The sequence below is a fragment of the Pan paniscus genome, chromosome 16 (assembly GCF_029289425.2).
Source record: "Pan paniscus chromosome 16, NHGRI_mPanPan1-v2.0_pri, whole genome shotgun sequence".
NCBI lineage: Eukaryota > Metazoa > Chordata > Mammalia > Primates > Hominidae > Pan > Pan paniscus.
Genome location: NC_073265.2, coordinates 57403369 through 57420620, shown reverse-complemented (window position 1 = coordinate 57420620; position 17252 = coordinate 57403369). Strand labels below are relative to the sequence as shown.

At 36.1% G+C, this 17252-nt stretch overlaps 1 protein-coding gene across 2 annotated transcripts in view; it reads right to left on the bottom strand.

Moving 5' to 3' along the window:
• Positions 1-17252, bottom strand: part of PIAS1 (protein inhibitor of activated STAT 1) — a 134325-nt gene that overhangs the window by 24495 nt on the left and 92578 nt on the right. For both annotated transcript variants that reach the window (XM_034939007.3, XM_034939008.3), the window contains exons 7-8: positions 13300-13405; positions 2205-2278 (exon numbers count right to left, since the gene is read on the bottom strand). In XM_034939007.3, the coding sequence (XP_034794898.1) occupies positions 2205-2278; positions 13300-13405 (180 nt within the window). The remainder of the gene's footprint in view (positions 1-2204; positions 2279-13299; positions 13406-17252) is intronic.

The following is a 17252-nucleotide window of genomic DNA, read 5'->3' as shown; positions in this document are numbered from 1 at the left end:
TTGTCTCTACAAAAAAATGCAAAAATTAGCCGGGTGTGGTGGCACATGCCGGTAGTCCCAGCTACTTGGGGGGTTGAAGCAGGAGCATTGCATGAACCTGGGAGGTGGAGGCTGCAGTGACCTGAGATGGCAGCACTGCACTCCAACCTGGGTGACAAAGTGAAACCCTGTCTCAAAAAAGAAAATAAATAAAGGTGCAAAGAGCAAAATGTGATTAATAGTTTCTAGTAATACAGAGATGAGCACCTGCACTACAGAATTGAAACACAGTTCCACAAATAAAACTTCAAAGATTTATATTGCTGTGCTTATTGATACGAATAAATGCTTCATATATGTGTTAAACATAAAGCATCATATATATTAGTACAACTATAAACACTTTTAAGTGAGATTGCAGAAAAACAATACTTTTTCCAGTGATTTAAATGGAAAATGAAGTGTATGTACTTTTCTAAACGTATTTTCTGAATTGGTGTTTTACAACAAAATGAGGCGGCAAAGAACAACAGATGGGGGAATGGATAAATCAGGGTTTCGGAGAAAGAGGGTAGAATAAATATACACCTTTTTACCTTTTTCTTTAAAAAAAAAATGTGTCTTTTTCTCACCCTCTACTTCCCCAGTCTGTGAATCATTTTTCTAAGCATGAAAAGAAAAAAAAACCAAAAAAACCACACACACAAAAACCCACACCAGTCTCCTTTACAACCTAGGCTGTTATAACATTTACCTGGTTACTTAAAGAATTTTTAACACTAATATAAAAAGCCTGGAGTCAAAATATTTTTCACAAGAAAAAAACTGGCTTTATTATAAAAAGGAATAAAAATAAACGTTACAGGAATAGAAAGATATATACACAATGATACAATTTGATGATTTTAATTAACTTCATTGTATTTTTTTCTATAAATTACAGAAACTAATTCATGATCTAATTTTTTCATGTTTGAAGTTTCATAAATTACAAAAGACTAATATTTGTAATTACAAATAACATTTAATTTCTATTTAAATTCTTTGTTTCTTTAAGAATACAGTAACTTCATCATCATCTGAGATTAATAGGATCTCAGTATCAAAAGCTTTCAATATCACGCCTGTCTGAACAATCAGACAAATCAGGAAACAGACATGTCCTTTCATTCTTTCTCCCCAATTTAAAATATGATTAGTTTGATTAATTATAGAACAAAAAGTAACCAAAATGTCAAGGTAATTAATTATTAAATTTTTCACATATTTTCATATGGCCATATTCAACCACCACCCCTACCAAAGAGCCTAACATCAGATTAGTATAACATTTTTTTGAGACCTTTTCCCTTACAGGTTTAATAATTTGGCTAAGTCTTGGGACCATATATTTATTTCATGAAAATGATTGATTCTGACCTCATTTTCTGGCTTAAAATATCTCAAGGTTTTTTTATATGTATAACAAATTCAGCATTTAGGCTGAACAGAAGTTTTTAATTGGTGAATTGTTATAATGTGGTCATTGTTAGCAAAATGGTTAAATGAGACGTGTGGGTAATCATGGCTAGATTTTTACTCAGAAAGGTACTATCTTAAGTAAAATTTTTGGCCAGGCGTGGTGGGTCACACCTATAGTCCCAGCACTTTGGGAGTCCAAGGCAGGTGGATCACCTGAGGCCAGGAGTTCGAGACCAGCCTGACCAACATGGAGAAACCCCATCTCTACTAAAAATACAAAATTAGCCAGGTGTGGTGGTGCATGCCTATAATCCCAGCTACTCAGGAGGCTGAGGCAGGAGAATCGCCTGAACCCGGGAGGCAGAGGTTGTGGTGAGCCGAGATGGCACCATTGCACTCCAGCCTGGGCAACAAGAGCGAAACTCCATCTCAAAAAAATAACAATAAAAAAATAAATAATGTAAAATTTTTATAAATACACTGAGACAATAAACATTTCTTATTTTGAGATTTTACACTTGAGCCTGAGAGATGGTCATTAATCACAGGCCATATTTAGATATGTCTTACTAAGAGTAGATCATTTTTAAAGACTTGTTTAGATTCCAAATGCAATGCCTAGATGTCTTTCCACTTTTCATAAACTGTAACAATGGTGGACATATTTTAGAAGCAAACAGAATTTCTCAAATAGTAAAAATACTTAATAAAAAGAGAAAATGTATGTTAAACTTTCTGGAAAGCAAGTAGTAGTTAACACTTACTGGACATAGTAGAGAAACCCTTAGGCTGGTTGTAGCTATTTCACTGTCTGGATCCGCAGTCAACTTCTCTTTAACTGATATTCATTGAAGAAGAAGAAAAAAAGCAAACAGAGTAAGTTTATTAAAGATACATTACTGGAGCATTACTATAAAGAATAAAAAGCTTAAACAAATCTGTTCAATTATTTCCCAATCAATTGAATGGAAAGATAAAAACAACCATATGGCTTTTAATTCTATAAGCAAAGGATGGAAAACAATTGTTTATCTGTAGAATGACTATGTTTCCTATAAATTTCCTGTTTCTCACTTAGGGGACAAAAACCTGCAGCAATATGAGAGAAATTTCTCTAATATGTTGACATATTCAACTAATGGTAGACCCTTTTTCTTTTATAACTCTAAGATATTGGATCAAGGTTTTCTTTCTTTTAAACTATGACTAATATTATTTGGGCTCTTCTATTTTCGAGGACATTAATAATAACATTTATACATTTTTGAAAGCTCAGAAAATAAAAATATTTACTGTAAAACAGCTTAATTCAAACTTTAAATTATGAAAAGAGTCCTATTTCTTTTTTTTAACTATACAATTATTTGAATTTTAATCTATTTCTCTCTAAAATACTTGTGCCCTCTTAGGCAAGTCAATCCTCCTTTCTCAGCTTAATTTTACTTGTAGTAAAATTGGAACCCACACTAGATAATCTTTAAGTCTTTTCACTTCAAACTTCTTATGGTTCTTAAGGGAGGAGACACTAGTAATTTTACTTTTCCAAGGCTGTTCTTTCATTCTCTTTCAGTCTGATATAAAAGACTCTTTATAATTCTCATCTGGAAACCTTAGCTGTTACCTCTGAAAACTTCAATAACAGTAACAAGAAAAAACATTATAGGGGGTGAGACAGGAAATACATATATGTAATATTCCAACAATTTTAGAAACTGTCCCATAATAACTTTAAAGTCTATATTGTACAAAGGGGCCGTAAGTTGGGTAGCTGTATACACAGTCAACAGAAGATCTGAGCTGTGGTACAACTAAGTGTGACCAGATAAGACACCATATAGAAAAGAAAACGAAGAGAGGGAGAAGTACTCGGGTAAGTTACAGTTTCAGAGTCTACTGTTCTGATAACCATTTATGAGAAATCCTACCTTTATTAAACACAGTCCCCTGGATTTTAGTCTGGATTTTTTTTAGATGGTCCAAATCCTGGAGATCCTATCCAACTATTTCCATAAATTAGTGGATCTCAAGTAAGGTGCACATCAGACCTACCTATAGAGCTTCCTGAATCAGAATGAAAAGAGGGACACCAATTGGCAGTTTTTTAAAAGCTCCAGATATGATTCTAATGCCAGACTAAAAAGTCATTTCATGGCCTGGAAATTCCAAATTTTCAAAGTCTTAATATATTTCACAGGCTGTCTCCTGACACACAAAAAAGGCATACAACTTCTGGTTTTTAGTTTGGAAAATATAGTTACAACACTATGCTAATGAATACCATATATAAATTACAAAAAGTATGCCTTTGTCATAATACACCAAATCTTAGTCAATCCTTTCTTATAAATATGATTTTAAAAAGTAGTATCTTTGTTAAAGGCAACAAATAATTGCCATATGAAATAAACATGCAAATAGAATTCTAATGTGATTACTCACTGTGTTGGCTAATTTTAGGTGTCAACTAAACTAACTAAACGAAGGGCTACCTACATAGCTGGCAAGGCATAATTTCTGAAAGTGTCTGCGAGTGTGTTTCCAAAGGAGACCGGTGTGTCAGTCTGTGGATGAGTGAGGAAGATCTGCCCTCAATCTTGGCGGACACCATCAAATCAGCTGGAGGGCATGGAAAGAACAAAAAAGCAGAGGAAAGGAAAATAAATTCACTTTCTCTTTTTCCTTGAGCTGGGATACCCTTCTTCTCCTGCCTTTGGACTTCTGTGATCCCAGCTACTTGGGAGCCTGAGGTAGGAGGATTGCTTGAGGCCAGGAGTTTGAGACCAGTCTGGGCAACACAGTAAGACCCCATCTTTAAAAGGAAAGAATTCCAGGTTCTCTGGGCTTGGGACTCTGGGATTTGTACCACCATATCAGCCCTTTTCCTCACCCCTCTTAGGCCTTTGGCCTTAGATTGAGAGTTGGCTTCCTGGATCTGTGGCCCTTGGACCTCAATAGTCACATTACTGGCTTCGCTGGTTCTCCAGCTTGCTGATGGCCTATCTATTGTGGGCATTCTCAGCCTTCATAGTCATGTGAGCCAATTCCCCTAATACATCTCCTCTTAACTCACTCTCTCTCATCTCTCTCTCTCCTTTTCCTCTCTCCCTCTCCTTCCCCTCCTAGAGTTTCTCCGGAGAACCCTGACTAATAACCACTCTACATGCCTTCACCAACCATCCCACCAGCACCCTTTATAGACATAGCAAGCAATGGGCATAGTAACTGACCTTGAACTTTGCATATTTAAATTTCCACTTAAATGAAGCAATACTATAGATCATAGTATCAACCTTATACAAAACAAAGCTCAGTGTTTAGTGCTTAGAAAATAAATTGAAATAAGAGAGGCAACATAAAGTAGTGGTTAAGAGCATAGGACCTAGGGATAGCCTAGCTTAGAATTTAGTCTCAGTTAAATCACTTAACCTCTCTATGCCTGTTACATCATCTGGTAAATGGGAACAATAATAGTACCTCACAGAACTGTTTTAAGGATTGAGTTAATATGCATAAAAAGTTTCAAAATACACTTGAGCCTGGGAGGCAGAGGTTGCAGTGAGCTGAAATTGCTGCCATTGCACTCCAGCCTGGGTGACAGAGTGAGATCCTGTCTCAACAACGACAAGGAAAAAAAATTTTTTTTGAGACAGAGTCTCACTCTGTCGCCCAGGCTGGAGTGCAGTGGTGAGATCTTGGTTCACTGCAGCCTCTGCATCCCAGGTTCAAGTGATTCTTCTGCCTCAGCCTCCCAAGTAGCTGGGATTAGAGATGTGCACCACCATGGCTCAGCTAATTTTTGTATTTAGCAGAGACAGGGTTTCACCATATTGGCCAGGCTGGTCTCAAACTCCCAACCTCAGGTGATCTGCCCACTTTGGCCTCCCAAAGTGTTGGGAATATGGGCATAGCCACCATGCTGGCAACAAAAAAAGTTTTAAAATAGCCTAATATTATTCTCAATAAATATTAGCTATTGTTACTTAAAATAAAACACGATTTATATATTCACTTTCTCTCAGAGGTGGGAGAATTTTCTGAAATTATTTTAGAATGTTTGCCAATTTCTATTAAAAAAAAAAAAACCTATGCCTTCTCTTTTGCCATTACAGACCCAATCCTAGTCCTTTTATTCTTGTAAAGATATTTTTTAAAGTCCTACCGGGATCTTGATTAGACTGGATTAATTCTACAGATTAATTTGGAGAACTGACATACAACAATAGAATCTTTCAATCTCTTAGCAAGATATATCTCTCCGTTTATGCAGGTCTTCTTTCAGTTTTTCTCAACCATGCTTTGTAGTTTTTGGCATACAAATCTTGCACATAGTTTGTGTGATGTATCCCCACGTGTTTCATATTTTTGGATGTTACTGTAAAATCTTTTTTGAATTTCAATTTCCAATTGTTCATTACTAACAGAAATACAATTTGTTTTTGTATATTGACCATGCATTCTCTAACTCTGCTAAACTCACATAGTATTTCTAGTAGCTTTTTGAGATTCTTTGGGATCTTTTTCTATGCAGACCATAAGGTCATTTGTAAATAAAGACTATAATTATTTCTTCATTTCTAACCTGTGTGTTGGTTTCTTTTTTAAAACTTTTCCTTGTCTTATTGTGCTGTCTAGGATCTCTAGGGCAACGCTAGGGGCAGATATCCTTGCCTTGTTCTCAATCTTAGGAGTGAAGCATTCAAGTTTTAGACCATTAGTGATGATATCAGCTGTAGTGTAGACTTTTTGTAAATACTCTTTATTACACTGAGGCAGCTCCCTTCTCGATTTTGCTGACAGTTTTATCATGAATGGATGTTGAATTTGGCCAAGTGCTTTTTCTGCATCTCTGGAGATGATCATATGATTTTTCATTTTTAGTTTGTTGAGAAGGTGAATTATATTTCAGCATTTGAATGCTGAAACCAACTTCGTATTACAGAAATAAATTCTGTTTGGTCACCATGTATTGTTTCACCTACTGGACTTAACAATATTCAAAACAATTCTGAAAAAGAAAAACAAAGTTGGAGAATTCTAACTGATTTCAAGACTTACTATCAAGCTACGGTAATTAAGACTCATTTGGCATAAGGATAGACATACAGGTCAATGGAAAAGAATAACGTCCGGAAATAGATTTATACATCTATGGTCAATTGGTTTTTGATAAAGGTGCCAAGGTAATGAAATGGAAGGAAAGATAGTCTTTTCAACAAATGCTGTTGGAATATTTCGATATCTATGTGGGGGAAAAAATGAATCTCTATACTCTCACCTTGCACCATATACAAAAATTAACTCAAAATGAATCACAGACCTAGATCTAAGAGCTCAAACAATAAAATTTCTAGAAGAAAAATAGAAGAGAGTGTTTGCGACTTTCATTTAGGCAAAGATTTCATAATATATCAAAAGCATGACATTAAAAAATGGGCAAAAGATTTGGCAGATACTTCATCAAAGCTATAAGAATGGCAAATAAGCACCTGAGAAGATGCTTAACATCCTTAGACATCAGAAAAATGCACAATGAAATACCACTACATACCAATCACGATGGCTACAATAAAGCAGCCTGATGATACCATATGCTGGTAAGGATGTGGAGCCACTTGAAATCTCACACATTGTTAGTGGGAATGCAAAAATGGTATATTTACTTTAAAAGAAATTGCCAAACTGTTTTCCATATATACTTATCATATGACCCAGCAATCCCACTCCTAGGTATTTACCCAAGAGAAATGAAAACATATGTCTACAAAACTGAGGTATCCATATGCAAAATGTAAATGTTTACAGCAGCTTTATTCATATTGCTGCAAAACTGGAAATAATCCAAATGTCCATCAATTTATCAGATGGATAAATGTCCATCATTTATCAAATGGATGAATTATAGTACATAAATGAAATACTACTCAGCAATAAAGAACAAACTACATGGATGAACTCCAAAAGCATTATACTAAGTGAAAGAAGCCAGACGCAAAAGGCTACATATTGTAGGATTGCATTTACCTGACATTCTGGAAAAGACAAAACTACAGAGCAGAAATCACATCAATGGTAAAAGGATGGGATGGAATGCAAAAGGCCACAGATGAACTTTCTGGGGTAAAGGATGTTCTATATTTTGATTGTGGCAGTGGTTCATGATTGCATACATCTGTCAAAGGAATTTTTATTGCCTATAAATTATACTTTAAAAAACTTTCTCAAAAGAAAGAGAGAAAACGGAGGGGAAAAGCACTATGCTATATTTAATCATAAGAAAGTATGAAGAAAAAATAAAGTAAAAGTAGAAGCACTTGTTACTTGTGAGCAAGGGAATAAAAAATAAAAATAAGACATATAATATTTGTCCTGCAGTAATCAGTCAACATGTGGGAAGTTCTCTGGGAGTTAAAGTTTTCACATTGTTACAGTGATCTGCAGTGTTAACAGTATTTTATTATATGACTATAATGAAGTTACAGCTAGTCACATTTAAAATTAATCTTGTTTTACCCAGTAAGTCGATTTGGGGAGCAGAATTAATCTTGTTTTTAATCCCTGTTGTCATGAGCTACAGGAGTTAGCCACTACTCACGTGACGCTGTATTTAAATTTAAATAAAAATTCAGCTCATCAGTTAAACTAGCCACATTTTAAGTGCTCAATAGCCACATGTTGCTGGTGGCTACCATATGGGACAGTGCAGATAGAGAACACTTCCATTATCACAGATTGTTCTATTACTGGTGTTCTGGGGTTGTTATTATTTCAAGATAATTTCTATCCTTCATTAATATCAGGTTATTTTAATTCAGCCTTTTAAAATTTTAAGGCCGAAAACAATCAAACATATTAAGATCAATATTTCATTTTATAAGCAAAGAAACAGGCACCAAGACCTGATTTTTTTCTGTAGCTGTCTTTTCATCAGTTTACTTCAAAAATATGCAGATCTACTATGTATGTGGCACTGTGCTGAGCAATAGGAATTCAAGAAAAAAAATAAGATTAAATTCCTCCTCCAAAGAACTCATAATCTAGTAGAGGGTAAAGATGTTCAGTGAGATCATCTCTAATGCACTCTGATGGAGTATGTTCAGGAAGCTAACCAAAAGTCAACTCATCTATTTTGGGGGTTCTGGGATGCCTCCTGGAAAAAAGTGAAACAAAGGATAACGACATTAGGCAGAGAAGACAGCAGGGGAGTTTTGAGGCATAGAGCACAAAACTAAAGCACTGAAGAAAGACTAAAGAGTTCCATATTTTTGGGATGGAATGTGAAGTATGAAAAGAAGAGTAAATACAGACGACCCTGGAAAGTAATAAGCAGGTGCCACATGATGGAAAGTTTATGTGTCATGCTAACATACTTGGAGTTTTTATTCCCTTGGTGTTAAGAAGCCATGAAATGCAAGGGAATGAGAATGGTTAAGATTTTAGATCTGTATAAATCACTTAGGAGGCTACCAGAGGAGATAGAAAAAGGCGTCAAGGAGAGGGATGTTTTATCTAAGAATGGTTTTTAAAATAAAAGCAGGATATGAGAGCTTAAACAAGGGCAATGACAGCATGACAGACAGAAGGCACATTTGAGAAATATTTAGGGAGTAAGTTTGACAGGAGTTGTTGAGTTCAGTTTTAAATACTTGAATTTGAGGAACCAGTGAAATGCTTAGGTGAAGGTAGTTAGCTATATAAGTCTGAAACGCAGGGGAGAGGTCTGAGATGAAGACATGTATTTTGGGGTGGGTGTTAGTTTTAAACCATAAGGGTGTGTAGAAAAGTGCGCCCAAGATAAAACTCCAAGGAACAGCCACATTTAGAATGCTTCCCTTAAGAGAATCCATTGAAGGCAGGTGATTGAGAAGATATGGTCAGAGAAGAAAGGAGAGAATTTCAAGGAGAAAGTGGTTCATATCAAATGCAGCAGAAGTATTCAGGATGAAAACTGAAAATATACACTTTAAATTTAGCAATCAGATCATCATTTGTGACATCTGAAAGAGCAATTTCAGTGGAATGATAGAGGGTTAAAGACCATAATGAGATGCAGTGAGGAGGTAAAAAGAGCAAGTGTAGACTACTCTCACAAAAATTAGGATGAGAACAATGGGAGGAACACAGAGCTCTATCCATAGAGGAGCTTGTTTTCCTATTTTTTAAAAGGTAAAAGAGTCTTGACAGCACAGAGTGACAGAAAAAGCCTGCAGACAGGGAGGAACTGAAAACACAGGATAAAGAGCAGATATATGAGGGAGCCAGGTCTCATAATACTGTTACCAAGCATCTCTACCTGGATGTCTCATCCCATCTCAAACACCACAAGTCTAACAGTCCACTCTGATCTCCCCCCTGCAATCTGATCTTTTCAACACAGTTTTCTGTTTCAGTAAATGGCATTACCATGTTACCTAGTGCTTGAGTAAGAAGCTTAGCACTCCTCCTTGGACTCATCACTCCACACACACAGTCAATGCCATTTCAATGCTTCTCAAAACTGTCAACTTCTATCTACCACTATCACCTTAGTTCAAGACATTATCATCTCTTACGTATACTATTACAAACAGGTTCTCAACTGGCCTCACTGCATTAGCCTTGCCTTCCTTTGATTCGTCTTCAAAGTGAGAATCAGATTGTCTAAATGTAATCGTGTCATTTACTCCTCTGCTTAAAAATCTTTTAATGGTTTTCTATCATCTATCTTCATATCGTCTATGTCAACTTATACCTGTCCAACTCTCTGGTCACCCTCCTTCTTGGCGCTCTCTCTCTTTTTTTTTTTTTTTTTTTTTTTTTTTAAGACAGTGTCTCTCTCTGTTGCCCAAGCTGGAGTGCAGTGGTGCGATCTCAGCTCACTGCAACTTCTGCCTCCCGGGTTCAAGCGATTCTCGTGCCTCAGCCTTCCGAGTAGCTGGGACTACAGGCACATGCCACCATGCCAGGATAATTTTTTTGTATTTTTAGTAGAGACAGGGTTTCACCATGTTGGTCAGGCTGGTCTGGAACTCCTGACCTCACTCAAGTGATCTACCCGCCTCGGCCTTCCAAAGGGCTGGGATTACAAGGGTGAGCCACTGCACCCAGCCCTTCTTGGCTCTCTCTATTCCAGCTGCACTGGCCTTTTCTCCTGGCATACTCTGTTCCCATCTTGGAGCTTAACTTCTCCTCATACTTATAATCTTGCCTTAAGTATCACAATATCAGAGAGGACTATGTTCCCCTATTGTACCTCTACAGAGTTCCCTGTCTATCTTCTTCAAGGCACATGTCAAAACTTTAACTCATTAATGACTTGTGCAATTATTTAATGCCTGTCTTTCTTACCAGACTGCAAACTTCTGGGGGATGCAGAGATGGTATGTGTCTTGTTTAATGTTATATTCTCCTGTTCCTGGAACACAGTAGACTCTTAACACAATTTCTTGAATGAAAAGAATAAATGAATAAAAGATTAACTTGGAGCAGGGAAAGGGACATTTCCTCTTGACACTGAACGAAATAAAGCGAGGACTGGGCACAAATGTAGATAAGCTAAAAAAGTAATTATAGTGGCACTGAGATTAAGGAAGAAATGGGTGGTTTAGGTAATTCATGTCTTGTAGCCCCAATTTTCGTGCATTGGCAGAGTGCTGAGAGAGGGGGATAGTGTTTGATTAGATTATGGCTAAGGCTTGAAATAACTGCTGAAGGGAGAAGGAAAAGGAGAAAGAAACTTGATTAAGAGTTGGTAAAAGACTGTTTTTCATAGTTGTGAGGGGACAACTCTACACAAAGGTAGAAACTGCAAGACAAAATCCTACTAAATCAAATGATTCAGAGAATGGAGTTCTCTGTGAAAAGTCTAAATAATACCAACTTTATTCTTTCAAGAACATAAGAGTGTCTGGCTTGACTACTAAAACTTTGCTAGAAGTACTTATTTTATTAAGAATGACTTACAAAGAACATATTTGTAAGTGATTTGACTCTTTTAAAATACCTGACATTTCCTTTTGTCAAGTTATTGTAAACAGATTTTTAATTACATAATTTGTTGGGAAAGTTTTTTTTTTTTTTTTTTTTTTTTACAGGCAGCATACAAGTAAAGGTAGATAACCTGTTTTTTAGTAAATTACAACAAATTTCTTACTGGTGGGATCCAAATTAATCTTCCATTGGCTTCCCTGGCCAATAAGTAAGGTAAGGTATCAATTTCCACAAAAATCTCATCCAGTGTACAATTATTCTCCACATCCATCAGTATATCAGAGTAGAAATAGCTTTTGAATTAAACAGTTTTTGCTGCTCAATGGTAGCTAATAGTGGTTTCTCGGAGAAAATAATTCAATTCCAGACTCACGTTCCCACTCTCCCTCCAGGTGGTGCTATAGCTACAAGCGGAGAAAAGTTAACAGCTTGAGCAAAGACAGTTGGCCTTATTGTTGTTGTTGCTGTTACTATTAAATAAAATAACTTTATCTGCCTTATTTCTTGGTATTCCCTCTTCCATACAGGCTCACATAATTCTTTGCTTTCTGACTGGCTGAGATTCTAGTATTGTGAGGCAAATATGAAGATTCTCAGTAGAATGACCAGGAATAACTTCAGCAAGACTGTGATAGAAGACAAGTTATCTTATACTCTCCTTCAAGGCAGATGTCTGTCTTTTCTTTCAGGATCCCTACCATCTTCTTATCCCTGCCAAATGGTGCCACCACTCCCGCAGATCCCAAATCAGTGCTGTCCTTCTAGGTCTCCATCATCTGTCAATGCATGCCTACAGAGGCATTAGCCAAAGTGTGCTCCCATTGATTCAGGATTAGCTGCATTTTTAAAGGACCATTTTAATACAGAAAAATTCTTCAATGAACTATTAAGGGTATATTGATATTCGGGGGTAGTGGGATCTTTTACTCTGCCACAGAAAAAGTTACAGAAAGGGGTAATAGCTATGCTACAAAAGGAAAGCTGCTATTATCTTAGTTCTTTCCACCAGAGTGTTCCTAAGTACAAATCTGATAATGGGCTTCATTAATCAGTTCACATCAAAAGTCCTTAAAGGATGGCTATCTAACACCTGCCTATAAAAGTTTTGTTTCTAAGTCCCCAGCCCTCACTCCTAAATCCACTCAGCCCCCGCCTCTCACAAATAAAAGAATAAACAAAGAACTTAGTTCACCTCTTTGGAAAGGCCAAACCCTCTGACCTTAACCCTTAAAAACAGAGGTCAGCACAGCCCCATTTGAAGACCTTGAATCTCAAATTCAACGTATCAAAACAAACCATCCAGTAATTCACACGTATGAACCCAGACTTCGCAGAAGCATTAGAAATCAGATGGCATAAACTTCTTGTTACAGATGAGGAAGATGAAACTCAGGAGCAGCATTACTTGTCCACAGTCATATAATTGATTAATGGCAGAATTATTATTTCTACCACCCCACTGGCTCTCTTCACTTTGTAAATGCAGGGGTGAGGCCATGATATAATTCTGTACATTTTTCCTGGATAAACCACCAATCTAAAATAACTTTCTTGAAATTTATGCCAAGATGCCCTTCCCATTTCCCAGAATTCCTTAAACATTGATTTTATGAAGTTGTAGAATAATATTCTTCCATGTTCGTGCACTGACTTCACAAAGTTAATTTTAAGATTAGTAAAATATAGATTATAAAATATAGCTCATGACAAAGATATCAGAACTACTCTAAGGTCTTGTTTTACAAGTTCAGAAGGTTCTCAGTGTTTTTAATCCTCTACACAACAGGCTCCAGTGAATAAACAAATTCTAAAATTTCTGGAGTTGAGAAAATACTACTCTAACCTTTAACAAAATAGTTAGCTGAATAAGTGAAATAAGTTTATCATACGTACTTAAAGCTCTAGAATGATCCGGATTCCTTATTCCCTTTGCTCGTAACCTCTGAAGAAGAACTGTTGAGGACAACTGTTTTACAAGATATACTGCCATGGAATAGTTCTGGAAAAAAAAAAAAAGATGTAGAAAACAAACAACATATGTAAGTAAATAGTACATCTATTTTAATCTCACCATGATAGGGAAAGAAAACTAACACTTCTTAAAACACCTACTGTGTGTCAAGCAGTCTTAGGTGTTTTCATGAACAGTAATTCATTTAATCCTGACCAAAAAGCTGCTGAGATGATCATAAACCTGTTTTTATGGATGAGGATACTGAAGTACAGAGAAGTAAAAGAACTTGCCCTAATTTTGCAATTTTCAAGTAACAAACCTAGAATTTAAACCCAGGTCTGTCTTGGATTTAATATTACCTATACTTGAAGCTAATGAATTTAAGGCACTTACATGAAAGAATACTGTTAAGACTAAGTATAAGCCAAAGACAATAAGATGTCAAAGCTATAAACCATATTTAGTAGGTAACAGATATATCTAAAATAGTATCTATTTTTTTTTTAAATGACAAATGAGATGGGCTTCCTAATTTATACCTTTTAACCTTTCTCTATGCCTTCAAGTAGCTCTTGAAAAGATTATACTTGGGCCATTATCACAACAAGCAAAGGGAATATTAAAGAAGGTTTTCAAACAGAAGCTGCTGGTTTGGCAAATGAACAGATGAATATCCATTACCAGCAGACAGACTACCCAGAGATGACAGAGGTAGAAGGGGACAAAAAAAAAAAAAAAAAAAAAGCCAAAACCAAAAAAAAACAGTTAATCAACAAGCTAAGACTAAGTGAAGGGTACATGGTTGGGTAAGAGAAAGAAAAGACAGCTGAGGTTCACGAAGGGTAGGAAGGAGATCTAAATGAGAAGGATCAGTTTCTATTTGGCGCTGGGATCAAGAGGAAGATCAAGAGACTTGAAAAGAAGTAAAAGGAAAAATAATTGCTGCCATCTTGTATTTTATAGCTACACACATTTTTCAAAGCATTCTTAACATACACTGCCTACTTCATTTAAACTTTGCACAAGGCCTATTAAGACACAGGTAGGATAGGTATTTTTCTAAGTGAAGGGCTGATGAAACTGAGGCACAAAAAGATTATGCAATCTGCTCATGATTAGGCAACTGCTTGATGACAGAGCAGACACTAGAAACCAAAGGGAAAGGGTGGGAATATTAAGACATGGAACTTAATGCACTCCCCTCTTTTGACAGAATATATACTACAATACTCTCTGGAAGGTCATATTTTTATTTAAAGTTCGGAAAGCTATCTGTGTTTACATGCTACACATTTTCTGAGAGGGAGGAAAAAGAAGTGTCAAAAAAGCTAATTTACCTTCATTAATAAATTTCACATTAATGAGGAACAAGTAACATTAAAACTTTCCCAGCCGGGTGCAGTGGCTCATGAGTGTAATCCCAGCAGTTTGGGAGGCTGAGGTGGGTAGGTCACGAGGTCAGGAGATCGGGACCATCCTGGCTAACGTGGTAAAACCCCGTCTCTACTAAAAATACAAAAAACTAGCCGGGTGTGGTGGCACGCGCCTGTAGTCCCAGCTACTTGGGAGCCTGGGGCAGGAGAATGGCGTGAGCCTGGGAGGCAGAGCTTGCAGTGAGCCAAGATGGCGCCACTGCACTCCAGCCTGGGTGACAGAGCAAGACTCTGTCTCCCCCCACCAAAAAAAAAAAAAAAAAAAAAATTCCTAAATTTTAGAGCATACAACATACTAATCTGATATAGCATTGACAAGCTTTATTTGTTTATTTATTTATTTAATTTGAGACAGAGTCTCGCTCTGTCACCCAGGCCGGAGTGCAGTGGCGCAATCTCGGCTCCCTGCAACCTCCACCTCCCGGGTTCAAGTGATTCTCCTGCCTCAGCATCCCAAGTAGCTGGGACTACAAGTGTGCACCACCATATCTAGCTAATTTTTGTGTGTGTGTGTGTGTTTTGTTTTTTTGTTTTTAGTAGAGATGGGGTTTCACCATGTTGGCTAGGCTGGTCTTGAACTCCTGACCTCAAGTGATCCGCCTGCCTCAGCCTCCCAAAGTGCTTGGATTACAGGCATGAGTCACCGGGCCCAACTGAAAAGCTTCTTTTAGAAAAAAATCTTATTCACCATTATTATTTACTTGCTTAATGCTTCAAGTATGACAGAAACTGGAGAAATGCTAATTAACAATGTGAAACTATGTATTGACAACTTGAATCTTCAGAACTTGGAATTACCCTAAGGCTTTATATAAATATTTAAGCAGAGATCAAGCAGAAACTGCAACAAGTTCAGTGAAAAGGTATGCTCACTCTAGTTGAAACATGTAACCAAATAGAAAAATAAAATAAAATAAAAGCAGCAAAAAGAATGTGGTACTAACAAATGCCACTTGTACTGGTAATATAAAATGAAATTTTTACATCATATGAAAGAGGTTCAGCAGCAAAAAAAACCCCACCAAAGCTTAATAGTGACAGAGATTCTTTTCTAGGTAGACAGTATTTTATTGTTCCTGCTAATCCTTCAAATACTAATTCCAACTACTGATATATATTATACTATATTATATTATAATATACTGATAGTTTTGTTTATTGCTTTTTCAAAAGTCTTAAAAATTATTTGTCAAGTTCACGAGATACTTTCTCTATAACTGAAATATACTCTATTCATTATGTGCCCCTTACACTAGTACAAGTTGAGTATCCCTGATCCGAAATGCTTGGGACTATAAGTATTTTGGACTCTGAATTTTTTTTTTCTTCCAGATTTTGGAATATCTGCATTATACTTACCAGTTCAGCATCCCTAATCTGAAAATCTGAAGTCTGAAATGCTCAAACAAGTATCTCCTTTGAGCATCCTGTTTTGAATTTTAGAGCATCTTGTGTTTCAGATTTTCAGATTAGGAATACTCAACCTACATCTAAATAATTTCTCTACAAATAATGAGAGTTTAATAAATGCTAAAAGCAGTGATTACCCTGAGGTAGAGCAAGAAGTTACAATATAACTCACTTACTTCTTTCAGGCGCTATACTAGCTCTCCTATTTATTTCATTTGAAAAGACACAGTTGCAACATTTCTCACTGGCAACTATTTATACAAAAGTATCTGCAAAATAGTAAGATATTCTACATGAACTATTCAGAATATCTTCACAAGCTGAATTAAAACAGTAATTTAAAAACAATCTATTAAGTTATTTTCTGGGCTTTGGAAAATAATGCTGATTTAGTGTTTTACTTCCCCAGAAAAATGTCTTCAAATCTTTGTAGTTGGAAGCCTTCCTATGGAAGAGTATTTCCCCCCTCCTCTAGTGCTTTTTATCAGCGGCCATATTCCCCTCCTCTCCTACAGTTTCAGACTTCTTTCCTATTTCACCAAAAACACTCCCCTTCTTCCTTGGTGAGCTATTCTTTTCATACACAAAAACAAAACATTTTCAAAACTTCCCCCAAAAAGGAGGAAAAAGGGAACTCCAAGGTACACTAGAAATAAAATATTTAAAAGGATTTTAAAAACCTAATGGTGACATATGAGTTAAAGGAAAAAAATATAACCCTGAGAGATGTCAAAAAGAATTTTGATATAATTCAAAATCCATTTCTAAAAAAAAATCCAGTAAGAGAAATATAGAAATACATTGATATAATATTCTATCAAAATTAATAGCAACATTATAATAATGTTGTAACAGTAGCAGTATTCTCATTAACATAAGGAGCAAGTCAAATATGTCCACTAGTGCCTGCATTGTTTAACGCTGTTTACAAAGTTCTAGGTAGTAGAACAAGAAATAAATGACAAAAGTATTAGGGTAATATAATTTATATGACATACCTAAAACTCAAAACTGTCAACATAGAAATACCAATAAATCATCTAAAAAGC